At 40.7% G+C, this 19,879-nt stretch overlaps 1 protein-coding gene across 1 annotated transcript in view; it reads left to right on the top strand.

The window, feature by feature from the left end:
* The window catches only part of PARK2 (parkin RBR E3 ubiquitin protein ligase), a 1,426,764-nt gene that overhangs the window by 878,581 nt on the left and 528,304 nt on the right, over nucleotides 1-19,879 (top strand). Inside the window, exon 7 of the mRNA XM_006882824.1 lies at nucleotides 18,946-19,082. Coding sequence (XP_006882886.1) covers nucleotides 18,946-19,082 — 137 coding nt within the window. The remainder of the gene's footprint in view (nucleotides 1-18,945; nucleotides 19,083-19,879) is intronic.

Below are 19,879 nucleotides of genomic sequence, written 5' to 3'. Positions count from 1 at the left end.
ACTGGCCCAGGATAGAGCAGGATTTAGGGCTGTTGTACATAGGGTCGCTATGAGTCGCAGGCGACTTGACGGCATATAACAACCACCACCTCATTCCTTAAAATTTGTATTGACTGCCCATTTTCCAGATATCAAATTTCTCACATTGCCTGAAAGGTCCCACCTGCCTCTTCAAGTCTCCTGCCCCACCTGGCGCTGCCTCACCTGGCGCTGCCCCACCCTTTCCTGTCTGTTTCTCCATCACTGACCCTCTCATCAGAACTACCGACCTGCGCATGTGCCGCTGCCTCTGGGGACCGTGTTTTCACAGTTACTCCACTTGGCTCCAGGTTTGCCCCAGAACTGTCTCCCATCACTCAGGAATCCATGGATACACCTTCCCTCAGACTTTCTCAGCTCCGTCACTTCACAGTAAGTAGCCCAGCAGCCACCGTAACAGGGTTCCCATCCATTTTCTTTTTATTAACAATTTTGGGCTTACTTACCATTCACCCTTTCTAGTTGGACGTATCAGTCAAGGCTGGTGCCCAGAATGAGAGCTACAACACGACAGGCAATCAGTGCACACTTGTTAAATGAGGCACACGTACCTAGCAGATTTGCCCTCTCCGGATTCCTTCTCCCCCTTTCCGGCACGAGCAGTGCCCACACTGTGGGCAGTTACTGGAAGAGCTAGTGGTGCTCGTGGACTTTGAAAGAAGGGAAATGATTGCATCCGTGGGTTTTGATGTCCTAGTATGCAGACAGAAGGTTGGTGTACAGCCCTTGTTGCTGTATCAGTCATCATTCTGTGACTCACTGTCACTTCTTGTTGCCTCCCTCTTTGTGTCTCAACTCATTCTATGTGTTAAGGAGTCTGTTGGTGAATCCCATAAACAAATACGTTTTTTAAACATTAGCCACGCATTGGATACCAAAAACATAATCCTAGTGTTGAAGAATGTTCACAATTTCAGCTTCCTTGGTTCCATAATCAACAGTCTTAGCACCAGCAGCCAGCAAATTAAAAGACGAGTTGAGTTGCATTAGGAACATTGGCTGTCTGGGACCTCTCCAGAGTGCTACAGAGCAACGATGTTAATCTAGAGCTAAGGTGCACCTGATCCAGGTGACGGTCTTCACAATTACTTGCTATGCATCAGAGCTAGAAAATGATTAAGGTTGAAAGAAGAATTGATGACTTTGAGTTTGATGCTGGAGAAGAGTACTGAACATACCAAGGACTGCCAAGAGAGCAAACAGGTCTGTCCTCCAGATGGTGAAACCAAGATGCTCCTTGGAGGGAAGGATTTTGAGATTTCACCTCAGATACTTTGGGCATGTTGCCTTGGAGAAGGATATCAAGCTCAGAAGGGTAGAGGGACATAGGAATACCCAGAATATGATGGATTGACGCAGTGACTGGGACAATGGGGACAGGCGTGTCAGAGACAGCAAGATTCTCTCAATAGAGTTAGCACTATTGTACACAGGGTCATTGTGAGTCACAGGAGACTAGATGGTGCACAACAACAACATAATCTTACGTGTGACTCAGCAAACTTGTTCTCCAAGGAACCACATAGTAAAGTAAAGCCTTGGACATATATGCTGTCTATCTCAACTGCTCAATTCTGCTTTAGTGTAAGAACAGAGATTACATGTAATTATAGCTGTGTTCCAATAAATCTTTGTTTACAAAAACCAGATGGGGGCTAGATTTTGGTCTTAACCATAGTTTTTGGACCTTGGTCTAGAAGGGACATGCATAGACAATGAAATAAACCCACTCTTCACTTGCCAACATGTTTAGGGTTCAGAATCTAGGATTTAGATGAAAATCGTTGTTACTCCAAAAAGGAGGATGACCACATCCAGTCAGGAAAAGGAGGGTGGCTATGTCATTACTTAACTGTCAAATGACATCATCTCATGACTGACAAGCCCCAGGGGGTCATGGCCCAGCCTACTGGACGCAGAACCCTAACCATTACCACTAGCATTACTCTGGCCTCAGAGCGTGGTGTGTGTTAACATCAAAGTATTTGGAGAGCAGATTTTTTCATATTGACATAAATGGAAAAAATCTAAATATGTATGTGTGTGTGTATATATATATATACAAAAAATTATGTAAGATAATTTAACCTTCATGCCTTTCTTAAATTATGTTACTGATTTTATTCTCATTTTTAAAAGTCCATCTTATGAGAACTCAGACTGTCCAACAAACATTTCTTTTGAAACTACTGTTTGGCCAAGGATTTGATTGCTTTCCTCTGATAAAAGGGAGGAAAATTCTGTCGTTTTGTTAATATTAATTCATTCTCATTTATTGATCTTAAAAGAAGGCCAGAGGGAAATGCTCCGCATGGAGCAGGCACCAAGTCCCTATCATTTGAAACCTCCGTTTGTCCCTCATAATTCCTTTCGTTAAGTAGCTCCTGGCATTCCACCGCTGTACTGCTTCTAAGCCCATGAATGCTTCCTGTCAGGAGATTTGTGGAAACACTAGAACAATTTATTTCACAATGAGGTGCTTATCCAAACACTATCTGTCTTCTTATCTTTCTCCATTTAGCTGGATACTGTGACAGTGGACATGGGCGTTATATGCCTCTAGCTGTTTTTTTACACTGGAAAAAACAGACAAGATGTATGCTTGAATCAGTATAAATCAGTACAAATGGCTCTCCAACAGCCAATAGCCAGTAGTCTCCAAAGCTCTATGCAAATGACGTGCTCTACAAGCTCATGTGGTTTCAATTTGATTTTCTTTTCTTTCTTTCTCTCTCCTTCTTTTTTTTTTTTTTTCTCCTCTAACACTGACACAGCCTGTGCTCTGTGGTGGAAACTTTAATCATTTTGAGCATTCTTGAAAAATATCTAATTGACGGAGAGGAAAACCATCTAATTTTTCCCTCCTCAAATGCCTTTTCCTTCCTTGAAACAAATGCCGTGAGAAGTTGGTTAGGTTCATGTAGCTCGATGTAACATTTTTGCATTTTAGTTAAATAATTTATTAGTAGTTGTCTCTTTAATAGTATAAATTCCTTAACAAAAAGACTTAGGGTGTTGGCTGGTATACAAAATCATTATCATAAATTAAAAGTTAACATTCCTTTATCTTCTATTGTTTTAACTTTTTAAAAAAAATTACCTTGTTGACTTTTTTAAAAAATACAACTTCCAATATATTGTTGCTTTGCAGCATTTAGAATCTAACACTTCCAGAAGTAGATGGGTTATGTTTGGTTTCAACCTGTCAACTATAATTATATTTAGAAATATATAAGCGATGCTAAAGTCAAACATCTTCAAAACTGACACCATCTGGAAGAAATTAACATGTCACTGATCTCTTGCATAACCATAACGCTGCCTTTAAAGTTTGTTTTCCAGTATTTCATTATTGTTAATGTTATAAATAAACTAAAATCAGAGCCATCACCACCAAATCCATTCTTTTACTAGAACAGGAATAAACTACACTGAGTTATTACTATAAAGCTAGACCATAGTGTTATACATGCAACTAGCAGAAGTATTGTGAATGTTGTTATTATGTAATTTCTAACTTATCGAGGTATTCATAACTATGGTAATTACTTAAAGAATGAGATAAAAAATCCTCTTACACTTTTCTCTATTGTCAACTAATTTTACTTACTTTTTAGTGTTATTACACATTGTTCAACCTCTTACAATAGATTCTATGTCAGGCTAACCAATTCCTCCTTTTGGATCTTGACTTATGTATTTCTTCTCTCTTTAAACATCCCCTGACTGATCTTCATGGGATTAATCTTGCTGCCCCACCATGAGCCTCCGTTAGGGCTAGAAAAGTTGTCCTGCACTATGACATTTATATGCCTGACTGTCTTTAACACTTTACTGTTAGAGGTATACTTGTCTGTCAGTTCGTTATATTTGGCAGTTATTCGCATGTTGCTTTATATAGGTGTGTGTTACTCTTGTGGTAGTCTACAGAACAAGTTGACAAGAGGCATAGCGTTAATTCAAGCTGGAGCTTTGGAATAATAACTGGATATCCACAAGAAATGCTGTCTACAGAGTTGTATTCAGAACAAAGGAAGCCAAGATTTTGTCCCAATGCTCCAATGTGCATGCAAAGCTAGAAGATAGTCTTTATGATTTTGTATGTAAAACAAGAATATTTTGATAAATTGAATGATGGTAAAACTGTTGCTCAAAAATGGAACTAAAAACGACACCTCGAGTCAGTGGCACTGAGCTGAAACGTGCTCATAGCTGTCCCGGCAGCAGCTTTTCAGAGGATGTTAACGCTGGGAAGATTGTTCATCGTTTTCCCAAGGAGCAGCTGGTGGATTTGAACCTCGTGCCCGTGGTTACCCTCCACAGCATTTCCAAGACCGTAACTCTTCACAGGAGGGGCTTATCTCGCCTCTCCCACGACGTGGCTGGTGACTGTGAAGTCGTAACCTCTCCGTGAGCTCTCTAACACTTAAAAGTCCCAGGCCCTGGGCTCCTAAGGGCAAGAATGTTTGCAAATTATTGAGGGCAGCTATACCAAGAAGGGTCAAATTTAGGAACAGATACTGAGCTGGCAAGCAGTTAAAATCTGTAACATTTAATACCACTGATTGGACGGAATACAGAATGATGGTGTAAGAGGAAATTTCTGTCATTTTGTAAAAGATAGAGAATTCATGTTTTTTTCTTAATAGGCTCATTTGTAATACCTTTTATTGTGTCCTTTTATGTTTTGTTAAAAGCTTGTGTAGACTATGAAAACCTTCTGATGTCTTCAGTAATTCCTTTGTTATGTAGGTTGAATGCACTGAGGCATGAACCATCCTGGGTTGCCTGGCGCTGTCCCCGTGACCGAGTTGTTATTGTTAGATGTTGATATGTGTCAGACCTTTGGTTCTGGAGGAGAAAAGTGTGCCTGGTGCCGTTCCATCCTCATAAATTGCTGCAGTCTGATCCCATCGGTGCTGCCATCCTACGAATGCATCACGTTAAGGTCCTGCTGGTTCTCGTTAACCATCTGCTTTGCCAATCATGATGTCTTTCCCAATGGATTGATTCCTCCTGATACACTCCCAACATATGTGAGATGTTTGCTGTTGCTGTTGTGTGCTGTCAAGTTAGAACCAGCCCATTGCTGACCATCTAGGGGGCCTTCAGAGGCAATAAATCGCACGGAAAGAGACTGCCCATCCTCCTGCTGAGCAGCTGGTGGATTTGAACCCAGTACCTTTGTGATTTCAGCACAACTAGGCCACCAGAGCTCACTGTGAGGTGTTTAACTAGCCTCAATCCTAAGGAGCATTCTAGCTGTACTCATCACAAGACAAATTTGCTCCTTCTCCTGAATGTTTCATGATCTATTCATTATTTTTTACCAGCATTGCCATTGAAATTCTTCAATTCTTCTTCAGTCTTCCTGTTTAACAAGTGAGACAGGGAGACGGTTGTTTTTCTCAGGTCCCGCGGAGTCAGCTGTAGTTTATAACAACGCCAAGAACAACAGATCTGAACCTTTCCTGTGCCATTCTCACAGTATGCTGGCCCCCCTTGTTAGAGACCCATTGTCAAGCCATCTTGATGAAGACCTTCTTTTCTTCCTCTCGCTTTTCCCAGCATGATGTCTTTTCTCAAGGCAATGTGTTCAAAGTATACGAGATGGGGTTTCTGGAGCCTTGCCTCCAAGGAACCCCTTGGCCGCACTCCCTTCAAATCAATCTTGTTTGTTCTTTTGGCAGTCCCCGGGATGTTCAGTACTCTTCTCCAGAGCCACAGTTCAAGAGTGCCTGTCCTTCGCCTGTCCTCCTTCATTGTTCGACTTCAGATGCTTAGGAAGGAATTGAGAATATCCTGGCTTTGGTTGGGCACATCTTAATCTTTAAATAAACATCCTTGCTTTAAACCATTTTAAAGTAATCCTTGACAGCTGATTTGTCCAACGCAGTGACGTGTTTGGTTTCTTAAGTGCTGTTTCCATGAATGCTGAACGTGAAATCTTTGACAACTTCAGTTTTGCTACATATAACATGATTTTGTTTATTGGTACATTTATGTGCATTTTTGTCTTAAGTAAGACGTATAATTCATACTGAAGTCAATAGACTTAGATCTTTGTTAATAAATATTTCACAGCAACTTCATTTTCTGCAAGCAGGAATATCTTTTCTCTATATCAGAGATTGTTTTTAATTCTTCTGCCTCTTTCCTCATCGAATCCGGGCACTTGAATTATCTGCTTAGCAAGTTTGTTGAGTAGGTATGGAAAAAGCACTCCACCTTGATCTCACCGTTTCCTGTTCTAAACATCTGAAATTACGGAGCGGCTCCTTTTTTCTGCTGAAGCGGCTGGCTTCCTGGTCCTTATCAACACAATCCAGCGTTCTGTAATTCCCATTCCTCTCAATGTCATTCAGTAATTCATTGTAACACTTCACTAAGTCATTAATGACATCCATTAAGATGTACACAGTAAAAGATACTTGGGTGCATCTTTCTGGTATGTTCTGTCTTTAGCCATGATTACTTCAGCAATGATTTCTCATTTCTTGACCTCTTCTGATTCCAGTTCAAATTTCTGGTAGGTTTCTGTCTATATACTGTTCCATTTTCAATTCATCTTTAGCAAGATTTAACTTGTGTGTGATGTTGATAATATTGCTAGATGATTTCTGTAATATCTTAGATCACCTTTTTTCCCTGCAAATTAGAGCCAATATGCATCTCATCTATATTTGCTTTCCCAGATAGCTGTCTTTCAATTTCATAAATATTTTTTTAATTTTAATTGTGATTTTAATTAAAGTTTACAGAAAAGTTAGCTTTTTATTCATTCATTGTTGCACACTTTGCCCCCATTTCCTCCCTTCCCTCTCCCCCAGTTCACTTAAAAAAATATTCCTTCGTTGTTGTACAATTAACCCCCTCCCCTCTTCCCCCAGGTCCTCTTTGCATGGTACCTCTTATTCTGGGCTGCTGTCATACATATAATGCCTAATCATATATTCTCTTTAAACAGTTCTTATCTTCACCTGTTCCAGTGCAATATTAATTATCTATCCACTCTTATCACCTCACACCATACACACAAAATCTACTCAATGTGGATCAAGGACCTAGGAGTAAAACCCAAGACTATAAATGTCATCAGAGAAAATCTTGGAAGAACTCCAGAAGCCTGAATCCATGGTATGAACAGTCTTCCAAGTATCCAGAAAAACCTACAACCAGGAGAGAACAAATTTCTTGACATAAACTACTGAGCACATTCAAGGTGACATCTGTTTGTTGAAACCCCTCAATTAGTATTCTTTCAGCTTATGAAGATTTCTAGCCAATGGTTCTAGTATAGCTTGGACTCTCCCTTCAGTACTATTGATTCTTGGTACTCTACTGCCTTCTGAAATGATTCTAAACCACTTCCTTTTGGTACAGTGACTCTGTGTGTTCCTTCCGTCGTCTTCTGAAGATTCCGGTGTCACTCAGTATTTCACTCAGGGAACATTTCAATCTTCCAACTTTAGGCTTGAATCTGTTCTTCAGGTTTTTTTAGTTTGAGAAATCCCCGGTGTATTCATCTTTTTTTTTTTTTTTCATTTTCTAAGTCTTTGCAAATTCCACTAAAAGACTTCCCTTTACGCTCCTGAGATGCCCTTTGAAATCATGTTTGCCACTCTTACCTTATCATTTCGTTCTTTCAGTTTAGCCTCTCTTTTAACGGCGCTTCATTTTCTTCATGTATATCCTTGACGTCATCCTGCAGCTTGTTTAGTGGTCATTCATTGGTGTTCAGTGCATCAGATGTATTCTTGTGATGGTCTCCAAATTCAGGCAAGATACATATTTATAGGGTTGCATTTGGCTCTCATGGTTGAAGTTTTTTCAGTTTAATTTGAATTTGTATATGAGTAACTGATAGGAAGTTCCACCTTTTGCCCCTAGCCTTGTTCTGACCGCTGGTACTGTGTTTTCCTACCGTCTCTTTCCACAGATGTGGTCAGTTTGATTCATCCCATCTGATGAGGTCTGTGGGCATAGTTGTAGTTTATATTCTTTTTAAAAAACGTATTTTCAATGAATATGTTCTTGTAATGTACAAAATTCTGCCCTGTAATCTCTGGCCTCGTCTCTATCACCTCCACCAGACTTGGGACTACCAGTAATTTCTTTGTGTTTCCAAATTTTGCATTCCATCAACTGGTTATTAGTAGTGTCCCACTTATGAAGTAGCTTGCCTCTGGGAACTCTCTGAACATGGAGAAACGATGAAAGTTAAACAAGTGTTCATGTCTTTTGTTCATAGGGTCACTATGAGTTGTCTATGTCTCAATGACAGCAACAATTTGATAACATAGTCAATGAATTTTAGACTGAGGACACTGACAGATGTTCTCAGTTTCTCCATTTTTTTACTTCAGTAGTTGGTTGTGTATATTTATTATTCTCTTATTAGCAGGACTTCCTTGTATGTACATGGGTTTTACGTTATCACTGACAACATTGTACTTTAGGACAATTTCAGATGTTGAAATGTTCTCTCTGATGCTGACTGTGACGGCATTGTTTCATTTGCCATTCTCAGCACACTAGTCATCGTCATTGTTGTGAGGTGCCTTCAAGTCGGCTCATAGTGACCTTAAGGATTGTGGCCTCTCATTGGTCATCCTCTTGCTCTCTGACATGCCCATCTCCATCATTACTGTCACTGTGTCAGGCCATCCTGGTTGGGGTCTTCCTCAGTCTCTTCCACACAATGGCATCTATTTTCAAGAACTTAACCCTTCTGAAAACATACCCAAAGTATTTTTGTTGTTGTTATGTACTGTTGAGTCACCTGAGACTCATAGTGACCCTCTGTACAACAGCCCTAAAGCCTGCTCAATCATGTGCCAGTCTCACCGTCTCTAACACACCTACCCCTATTACCCAGTCACTGAATCAATCCATCTCATCGAGGCTCTTCCCCTCCTGCGCTGTCCCTCCACCCTCCCAAGCATGATGTTCCTCTCCAAGGACTGGTCTCTCCTTACAACATGTCCAAAGTATGTCAGACAAAGCCTCAGAATCCTTGCCTCCAAGGAGCAGCCTGGTTTAACCCTCTCAAGGCTGAACCTGTTCGTTTTCTTAGCAGTTCATGGTATATTGAAGACTCTTCTCCAACACCATAGCTCAAAGGCATCAATTCTCCTTCTATCCTTCCTAGTCATTGCCTGGCTCTCTGAAGAAGGATTGACCATCCACTTCCGAAATAGCAGGCCTCTGGAAACCCTATGTACCTAAAGTATATGAGACAAAATTTCCCTTTCCTTGCATCTGAGGAGCACCTGGGCTACACATTCTCCAAGACACGTTTGTTAGTTCTTTTGCCAATACATGAGATAGTCATTGCTCTTCACCAATACCACAGTTTAAAGGCCTTGATCCTTATTTGGTCTTTCTTATTCATTGTCTAACTTTCAGATGCATATGAAGCAATTGACAATTTCGTGGTTGGATAAGGCACATCTTAGTCTCAAAAATAACATCATTGCTCTTTAGAGAGGTCCTTGGAAGTAGATTTTTCCAGTACAAGAAATGTTTTAATTGCTTGACCTCTACTGAGTGTTAAAGGTGAAACTAAGTAGAATGAAATCTTTGACAATGTCCCCTTCCTTCATGATGCTGCCTAGTGGTCCTGAGGTAAGGATATTATTTTCTTAATTTTGAGATGTAATCCAATATGACTGCCCAAGTCAAATGACCAAAACCACTCCATTTCAGCTCACTGGTGCTAAAGCTATCAATTCTCATGTGTACCATTTCCTCTATTTTAGAATTTCTGATTTTTCCTTGTTCCAATTATTAATGAATGTTTATTCCATGTCAGAAATATGAGACCGTCTGCATTAGCAAAGACCGTGGTATTGGGCCTCTTAAGGGGCAGTTCTGCTCTGTCCCACAGGATTGCTGTGGCTCTGGATTAACTTTTTGGCAACATGTGCTTTTGTTTTAAGCTCTGACAATCCTCTGGAGGGTCAGCTAGGAGTCTGTTCTGACTGGACAGCCTCCAGCAACAACAGCTTCAACTTGCTGGGATAGGACCAGCTTAAGGAGCCAAGGCAAACCCTTCTGAGTATCAGAGAGGACTAGAGAAAGCCGACAGCAGTGGGACTGGCAGGGGTTTTTAATGAGTTTGCTCATGGTCTGCCAGGACCTTCGTAGGACTATGATTTCAAACAGATCCAGTACATGAATTTACTCTGGGATTTAAACCTTGCCACTGGAAGGGATTTTGAAGTCTGTTCAACTATTGAAGCTTATTTTAATTTCTAAAACTGAGAGTTTGTCAATTAGTGTCTTGGACCAGGGCCTCTCCAGTGAGTGGGGCTGTTCACTTGGTTGGGTCACATAATGAACTCATTCGACTTAGGAGCTAAAACAGGAGTCCAGCATTTCTTTGAGCAAATTCCGTGTCAGATGGTTCCTTGTTAGCCGTGCATGTAATCAATTAACAAGTAATTAGACTAAACATAGTACATATGAAAATGCACTGGTTTTCCTAGATTTTGGCCTTAGATTTATTTTTTTTTTTAATAGCTCATCTTTAACTCATGAAAAGGGATTTAAAACAGATCTCCTTGAGAGGATTAATAGGAGTTGGTTTGGTTTGGGGTTTTTTTTCATTCTTATACAAAGACTCCATTTTATTTGCAGTATCAAAGGGTGAAGGAGATCTCAATTTCCTGAAACAAACAAAAAACATCCCTGTGAAGAAATACGTCTCCCCTTTCACATGTGTGTTGAGCGGCTTTAACCTCCTGGGTTCTCTGGAACCCCCGGCTTCCTCTTAGGGTCAATTGAAGACTGATTTACCAAACACGAACAATCGCAACAATGTCTGGTTGGTTTTTTCTTTTTCTTTTTCTTTTTTTTAAAAAAACCAACCCTTTATAAATATTCTTTTCCGTGAAAGCCTACACATCAATTTGAGTTTCCAGCTGACAAATTCCACACCTTGTGGAACATTAACTAAAGGACTCACAGTGTAAGACAGTCTCTTTGTTTGCATTTCAGTCATCCTCTGTCCTGTCCTCTAGTTTCCTGACCCCCTGATGGTCTTATCTTTGCTTCTGCTCAGTTTCCCGCTCTCAGTGATGGTCTTTAAGTCAGACAGTGAACCCAGGGCTGGAGTCTCGGACTTACGGTTCCACTTTGTCTCCTGCGTCAACTGTGCAAGACTCCCTAGTTGAGTTTCATTGGCTTTGTTATTTTAATATTAAGAAAGTCTTGAGTTCTCCCCATTTCCCCTCCAGTCTGTCTAGACTCATTATCGTGGTCACGTCATAAAGATGAGGATAGCCGGGCACCATCATGTTCTTCTCTGGAAAGGGAAGATGAGGTTGTGCCTTGTGTGGACCAACCTTTTCCCCTGAACTTGAAGTTACTATTTGACTGTATATCGTAGAGACTCATAGCTGTGTCTTTGAAGGCTGCTAGCTCGATTTTAAGACCTTGGCTGCTACTCACTTGACTAGGGTACAGAAGAACTGCATTATGCCAATTGACTTAGTTGTCCCAAGAAAATAGAGTCTGAATGCTTGAAACCTAGATTTATATTCTTATAATTTTATATTCTTATCATGCTCTCCAAACTGTTGAAGAGCAATGATGTCAGACTGAGGACTAAGGTATGCCTGATTCATACCGTTTTTGTTGTTTGGTTGTTTGGGGTTTTTATCCCCAATGATTGATTATGCACCTGAGAGCTGGGCAGTGTATAAGGATGACAGAGGAATTGATGCCTTTGAACTGTAATGTTGGAGAAGAGCACTGAATACCCATGGACGGTCAGAAGAACAGACATGACTTAGAGAAGGAGCCTCCAGAGTGCTCCTTGGACACAGAGATGATGACACTTTGTCTCATATATCTCGGGCATGTTGCTAGGAGAAGTTATTCCTTGAAGAAGGACGTCATGCTTGGGAAGGCAGTGAGAAGGCAAAGAAGAGGAAGACTCTCCACCAGGTGGATTGGCAACAGTAGGTCAAGGTGAATCAGAGATTGTGAGGACGGCACTGGATAGGGCTGGGTTCAGCTCTCTTGTTGATAGGAGCAGTGTGGGTTGTATTTAGCTCAACAGCTCCTAACAACACCATGCTCAGGGATGGCGCAGGATAGGGCAAGGTTCAGTCCTGCAGTTCCCGGGGTTGTTATGTATCGTCCTTAACTCAATGGCACCTAACAGCAACAACCATAATGCACAGGCAAGTACAAGTTCAAGGAAGAAGAGGACTCTCAATGAGGTGGTTTGGCATGATCTCTGCTCTCCAAGCACAGCAGACACTGTCAGGATGGTGGGGACTGAGCAGTGTTTATGTTGTACACAGGGTCACTGTGGGTGGGATCTGACCAAAGGACAACTAACACCACAAGTGGCTAACGAGGGAACTAGGGTCACACAGTGGCTGAAGCTCTTGGCTGGGAGCCTGAAGCTCAACAATTCCATCTTAGGATGTGATTCGCTGGGAAAAGGAGAGGTAATGTGCTTCCATAGGGATTCTGGCTTTGGGAACTCTAATAACTATTCCTTCCTGCAGGGTCCTGTCAGTCCACACCCAGCAGAAAACAATGAGGAAGTTTCTTGTTTACGTTCTTTGCCCATTTGTGAATGACTTGTTCATCTTTGTGGTGTTGAAATGTTTAAATAGAGTTTAACTATTTAATCCTTACTGAAAAAGTCATGTCTGAATATTTCTTCCCATTGTATAGTTTATGTATTTAATTTTTAGTAGGTTTTTTTTATAAATACCCTTTTATAAATAAAATTTTTATTTTGTACTAGTTCGCGGAGTTTGTACACATTGTTGTTCACACCGGATCTTTCTCATTTTCTTTACCTCCCTGCCCATCAACTTTCTGAGGTCTAACCTACCTCTTTTGTCAATTTCTGTTGCTGCATTTGTTTTTATTGGTAAACATTATTAGATACCAAAATTTCAGTCTCTACTTCCAAAGAGTCTTCAATTTTAGATTTAGTTTTTTATTTATGTATGTATCATGAAATATGGATAATTTTCATTTTTATGCAGTTAAGAGTCCACTTGTGACTGCACCATTTCATACAATCTTTGAATGACTGACTGGACTTTGGCCCCTTATCAATCAGTTGCCCATAGATGGCTAGGTTTAGGTCTGTCTTCTATCTATCTGTGAACCAGTCCCTGGTGCTTTGATGATAGTGGTTTGATAGTGTGTCTGAATATTAGAAGGTATAGAGTCTCCTGTTTAATTATCTTTCTTCAATATTACTTTCGATATTTGTCCTTTCCACATTTTGCACTGAAATTGGTCATTAGTTTGTCTATTTCAGTAAATAATGTTGTGATTTGTGTTAGCTATAATTTGTTTATCATTTCGTCTAAGTTATTTGTGTGATTTTCCCCCTATTTTTATTTAATCCATTTTTATTAAATTCCCAGGAGGAACACTTCTTCACATACAGATAATTTTGTTGAAAGCATTGAAAGATTGCTAACTGGGGTGAAATGTGATCATTATTGTTGCACAGATTAAATACTGTGGAAAATAATGTGGGACTTTTCAGAGGCCAAGGGCAAGATAAATTGAATGACCCATTTCTCCTCTCAAGTGAGGAGGAAAAATGACTTTCTTTTCTCATGTGATATTTACTCTATACTTTTGTTCTAACTTCTGTGTCTTCTGATAGCATTTCAGACCATTTTGATATGCCTAAAACTTTAATTCTGTTTAATTTTACTTTCATTTGGGTAAAACAAATAGTCAGCTACACTCTTAGCTTTGCGTCATCCTTACGCTTTTGACACTTCATCTCTTGTTTCTCTGTGCTCCCCTGAACTTGACCTTCATCCCTTGTTTCTCTGTGCTCCCCTGGACTTGACACTTCATCCCTTGTTTCACTGTGCTCCCCTGGACTTGACCTTCATCCCTTGTTTCTCTGTGCTCCCCTGGACTTGACACTTCATCCCTGTTTCTCTGTGCTCCCCTAGGCTGCCTTGTCCATCTCATGTCCATGTGCTGCAGTCCTTCTTGTTGTTGTAAGGTTTCACTGAGTGAACAAGGACTCACAGTGACCTTATTAACAGAGACGTGAGCCTTGCCCTGTCCTGTTCCATGCTCAGGCTCTCTAACTAAAATGCTTGAGTCCATTGTCACAGTCGCTGGATGAGTCCATCTTCAAGGACTGGCCCCTTCTGATAATATGCCCAAAGTGTATAAGACGGAATACCCAGGTGACATTTCTACCAAAACAGACTTGTTTGTTCTTTTGGCCATCCATGGAGTATACAGTATTCTTCTCTTAACATCATAACTCAAAAGCATTGACTCTGCTTCTGTCACTCTTATTCATGGTCTAAATTTCGGATCCACAGAGCGTGAAAAGACTATAGTTTGAATCAGGTGAAACTTAATCCTTGCCCTTTAGAATTTTCAAGAGATCCTTGAAAGCATGTTTTCCCAGTGCAACGTGTCTTTAGTTTCTTTACCACTGTTATCAAGTCTGTTGGTTGTGACTCCAAGTAAAATACTTGAAGCCTTGACTTGTTGTTGTTATGTGCCATCAAGTCACTGTGACTCACAGTAACCCTATGTACAACAGCCCTGAAACCTGCTCTGTCCTGTGACCACTTTGCTCTCTCCGACACACCTACCCTCATTACACCAGTCACTGCATCAATCCATCTCCTCAATGCTCTCCCTCTCTTTATCCATCCCTCTATTCTTCAAAGCATGAAGCCTTGATTATGTCACTATTTTCTCTGTCATGATGTTGTTCCCAAGGTACACAAATCTAATCCACCAGTTGCTGTGCAGGGAAAAAAATGGGCACTCTCCTCCTCTGCTGTTATCTGCGTCTGAAAACCCACTAGAGGGTCAGCTGGATAATCTCTTACTCAATGGTACTCGACATCATCATAATGTTGGCCCAGAGGTGAGGATTTTTGTTTTATTGATGTTGAGATGCAACCCATATTGATGGATACTCTATGCATTGTTCTTCTACAGTAAGTGCTTTGAGTCTTCTTCCCCTTCTGCAAACAAGGTAGTGTCATTGGGGACTGTGGTGGAGTTTTCCTCCAGTCTTCATTGTTCTTCACATAGACCAGCTTCTCAAATTATTTACTCAGCATACAGATTGAATAGATATGGATATAGGCTCGACCCTAATGTAGCTATTTCTTAATTTTAACCCCTGCAGCACTTCCTTCATCTGTTCAGACAACTGTTTAAAATGTTCCTATTTTTGTGAGTGATTTTCTCATTTGCTCTCTAAATGTCACGTCCACCTCTTCTGAATTTGTGGCTGTTACATGCTACTATCCATCAAGTATAGGCTGGAGGCTCAGCGAAGGTGAGGAAGACCCTCAACCAGGTGGATTGACACACTGACTGCTGCAGTGGGCTTTTGTGTGTCAGGAACTGTGAGGATAGCACCAGACTGATCTGGGTTCAGGTCTTTTGTTCATAGAGTTGTTATGAGTCATACTCAACTCAATGGTACCTAACAACAGCACAGCAACCTGCTACTTCTTTGCATAGCTCAGTGTATCAATCCCACAATAATAGTGTCTCGCACCACTTGAAGATGTCAAGAATTTGGGTTTATATTAGCTGTATTCTCTTGATCAGAGCATGTCATGGAGTTAAAAATCAAGATCTCAGCTTTGTTGTCCTCTTCAGAGGGCTTGAATGGGGATCGGGGTCTTGTTTCCAGGGTGACTGTGTTAAGTGGCTACCATGTTGGGCTTGGCAGTGGGATGGAGAATTCAGTTCCTTTCCCTTCGGACTTCACCCTTAGATTGCTTGACTTAGTGTTCTCCCTAAGTGGCCTTTGGTTGGCCATTAGTTCTATCCTGATGGCATGGTCCCTGGCACAGCACAGAAAGAAACCAAAGTCTCTTTTAAGACCTAGTCTTGGAGGTCGCATGTACTGCCATTTCTGTACTACCCTGTGGTTTGTATGTAAACTCCATTCAGTGTGGACTGGGATGACAGAAGACCATGACAGCCTACAAGTGGGGTCAGTTGAAGTTCCTCAGCACTGAGCCTGTTGGTATTTATTTTACCTTTGTCATAGGTATGCCTTCTAGTAGAATCACTTGTGTCACATTAGTGATTCGTTTTCTGGAGCATTTAAAGTAGCTTCGTTATCTTTATGTCTCAACTAGCATATTGCATTTAATGTATCCCACCCTTTTCACCTAATTCAGGCCATGATCTTGTCAGTCATTGCAATGCATCTGAGAGCTGGACAATGAATGAGGACAATAGAAGAATTGATGGCTTTGAGCTGTGGTGTTGGAGAAGAGCACTGAACAGAAGACAGATGAGTTGTCTCCTCCCATAAACATCGACAGCCTTGGAAACCCACTGGGGCAGCATTTACGTGCAGGTGGTCGTTATTAGATCAACAATGTGTCTCTGGATTACTCCTTTAATGATGGCAGATAAATCACAGCTTACAAATAATTGTTCAACAATAGCAAATTCAATATTTCTAATCCCGTTTACACATGGTTGAGGACCTTGTCTGGCCTCTGATTGACTCCCCTGCATGAACTGTGATGCAGGGATTAGCTCACATTTGAATACAACTTGAACACCAAAAGGGCACAGAGGAGCATCTGGAGGAACAAGGTCACTACACAAGGGGAGTGTCCACAGCCCCTTCTCAGAAGGTCCCTCCTCCTGTCTTCTAGTTTCCCTTCCTCTCACCACTACTGGTCTTTGTCTAGCTTTTTAATAACTCATAGCCAAATAAAACAAATTCTTTCCCAAGAGCTGTTACCACTTCCTGTTTCTTTCCTTCTAAGTTTATCTTAGAATTAACTAGAACACCTTTCTCCCATATTTCTCTCATGTAACAGCTGAAACCTGATTTTCTTTACTGTTCTGGTTGTTAATAGTCCAATCAGGGTCTCCACATTTGTCTTACTCCCTTGTTGATCACACTGATGTCCCTTGGCCTGTTGGCATTCTTTGGTTTTATACACAGTAGTAACAGGGGACTTGTCTTCCCCTGCTCTTTGTATTTGTTGTTGGGGTTTTTTTCCTTTTTTTAAACTCAGAACTGACTAGATTTAGGATTTACCCAACTCTCATTAACACAGCAAAGGAAACCCCTATTTTCCAAATAGGGTCATGTCCATGTATAAAAGAGTTAGGATTTTCATCTTGAAAGTATTAAAGGGAAAGATGCAAAGTTCAAAACACAAGCAATGTTGAAATAAATTACTTTAACCTTGCAAATATAAGACTCAGAAAGGACTCTGGGTGGTTTTCAAGGCATAATGGGGGCCCTGGACCCTACTAGAGACATTCTTGCTTGGATTAATTGACTGATCTCATCATTGTCTTTTAAATCCTGTGGCTTTCAAATTTCAAATCATCAGCCTCTTTATTTTCTGCTATCATTTATTTGAAATAAAGAGAACTTTGAAGGTCTTTTAATTGTATAGAAATTATCTTCAATTAATATTAATATTTAATAGAGGTTTTCTGAGGAAAGAAATTTTGAAAAACTTTTCTTTATATTAAGACTAGGGCACAAGTAATTGTGTTTCTTTTGTAGATTGTTACAATTACGTATTTTCTAAATAAACTCTTTTGACTTTAGAATTGCCTCAGGGTGGATTTCAAATTAATATATTCAATTTGTCTCCTTTTATCCATAAACATTTGTGGTTTCATTTACTAGCAGAAATGCAAAATTTTTGTCTACAGGGTATTTTGAGGGAATTAAAAATATGTGAGCACTTACATACTTTGGGTATGTTGCAGGGCGGGACTAGTCCTTGGAGAGGGACATCATATTTGGGAGGGTGGGGTGACAGTGTAAGAGAGGAGATCCTGGATGAGATGGATTGGGGTAATGGGGGTAAGTGTGTCAGTGACATTATCAGAGCAGTGTTGAGAGCTTACTGTACAAGGGTTGCTATGAGTCACAGGTGACTTGACAGCACATAACAACAATAACAACATATACATAAACTAGCAGTGACTGTACCATATTTTGAGAACTGTAATACTTAGGTGGTGTGAGGTTGCTATAATATACACTAGACGTTAGACAATAGACATTAGGTTTCCTTTGTTGGTAAATTCTGCTTTCCTTAATTTCTGATGAAATGTGAATGATCCTACCTTCTTCAGCGGAATCCTAGTTTTTCCTTTGTCTCTGGTTACTGTCAGCCTTTCTGTGACACTGTCACCACGCTCTCTGGCACGCTCAAGCCCTTTGCTGCAATCACGGTGTTGGTCCATCTCCTTGGGGATCTCTATCACTTCTGCCTCCTCTTTCTTCTACTCATTCCTTCCTTGAGGTGACGCCAGATACAACAGGGTTTGGATCTGTTGTTCACAAGTCACCATGAGTTACAGTCAACTTGATGGCACCTAACAACAGCAACAACATGGAAAGGTAAACGTGGAATATATTTTAAGGAGATGCCACGATATGAAAGATGAAAGTGTTCCTAAGTGTATGGAGTCCTAGCAGGACAGAAGAAATACTCACCTGTGCATAAAGGAATAATGAGTAAGTTCATTTGAATTGATATGTGAAGAGAACATCCAGATTTATGTTCCATTTGAGCTCCAGTTTAATACAATTGATTGGAAAATAAGTCAAGATTAGGAAAACAAATGTTTTGTTCACAAGAGAGGAAGATCCTGGATGAGATGGATTGGGGTAATGGGGGTAAGTGTGTCAGTGACATTATCAGAGCAGTGTTCAGAGCTACTATACAAGGGTCGCTATAAGTCACAGTTAGTTGGTGAAGTTGTTTCAATCCTGTAGACAAAGTGTTGGTATTGGGATCTCATGGCTTAGCAGACAGTGTCTAAAGAAACCTACATGGTACAGACACCATGCTAAAGCACGCGCTGCCCGGTCTACCTGCAGAATACTAGAAGAAGCATCCTTCTTTATCTCCACAGGAGCCCAGTCCTGGTTTTCCAGTGCAACTACCGCCACGTGATCTGCCTGGACTGCTTCCACCTCTACTGTGTCACCCGGCTCAATGACAGGCAGTTTGTCCACGATCCCCAGCTCGGCTACTCTCTACCTTGTGTGGGTAAGACTGGCACTTTGTTTTTCACTTTGCTACTGTTATTAACAGCAGAAGATGTAGTGGTGTCTCCAAGGCCAAGTGCTAGGTAACAAGATTGTTGCTCTGTGAGGAGCTAGGGAGACTGAGGCATTTGGTTGGTTCTTTTTATTGCTTCAGTGGAAGAACACTGCTGTTCATTGCTCTCCCATCCATCTCCTAATCTGATTCTTGCCAGTACAAATTGCCTGCTTTGAATATTTATCAGAAAAAGAATTGTGTGATAGCATTTTTTTGTGTCCACCTTTATTCACTTAGTGCACCAAGATGTAGCCAGTATCAGTACATATTGATTTTTATGGCTTAATAATAATCCACTGTCATACTTTGTTTACCTGTTCTTTCGCATATTGATTTGCATTTCTAAATTCTGTACCATTTTGCTGTTGTGAATAGTGATGCTGTACAAGTTTGTGTAAAAGTTTGAGTTTGGAAATCTACTTTCTATCTTTTAGATGCACGTGCTATGGGTGGATTTTCTGTTGTTGTTTTATGTGGTTGAGTTGAATATAACTCATAGCAATGTTGTGTATAACAGCGCTGAACCCTGCTCTGTCCTGATTCAATCCCACTATCTCTGACACACCTATCCTCAGTTATTGTGTCAACCCATCTCATCCAGGGTTTTTCCCCTCCTGCACTGTCCCCTCCACCCTTCCAAGCATGATTTTCTTCTCCAAAGACTCGTCCCTCCTGGCTATATGCCCAAATTTTGTAAGATGGAGCCTGAAAATCCTTGCCTCCAAGGCTCTCTCCAGGACAGA

The sequence above is a fragment of the Elephantulus edwardii genome, unplaced genomic scaffold (genome assembly GCF_000299155.1).
Source record: "Elephantulus edwardii isolate Elephantulus edwardi_28Jun2011 unplaced genomic scaffold, EleEdw1.0 scaffold00024, whole genome shotgun sequence".
Taxonomy (NCBI): domain Eukaryota; kingdom Metazoa; phylum Chordata; class Mammalia; order Macroscelidea; family Macroscelididae; genus Elephantulus; species Elephantulus edwardii.
This window is presented reverse-complemented; position numbering and strand designations above follow the sequence as displayed.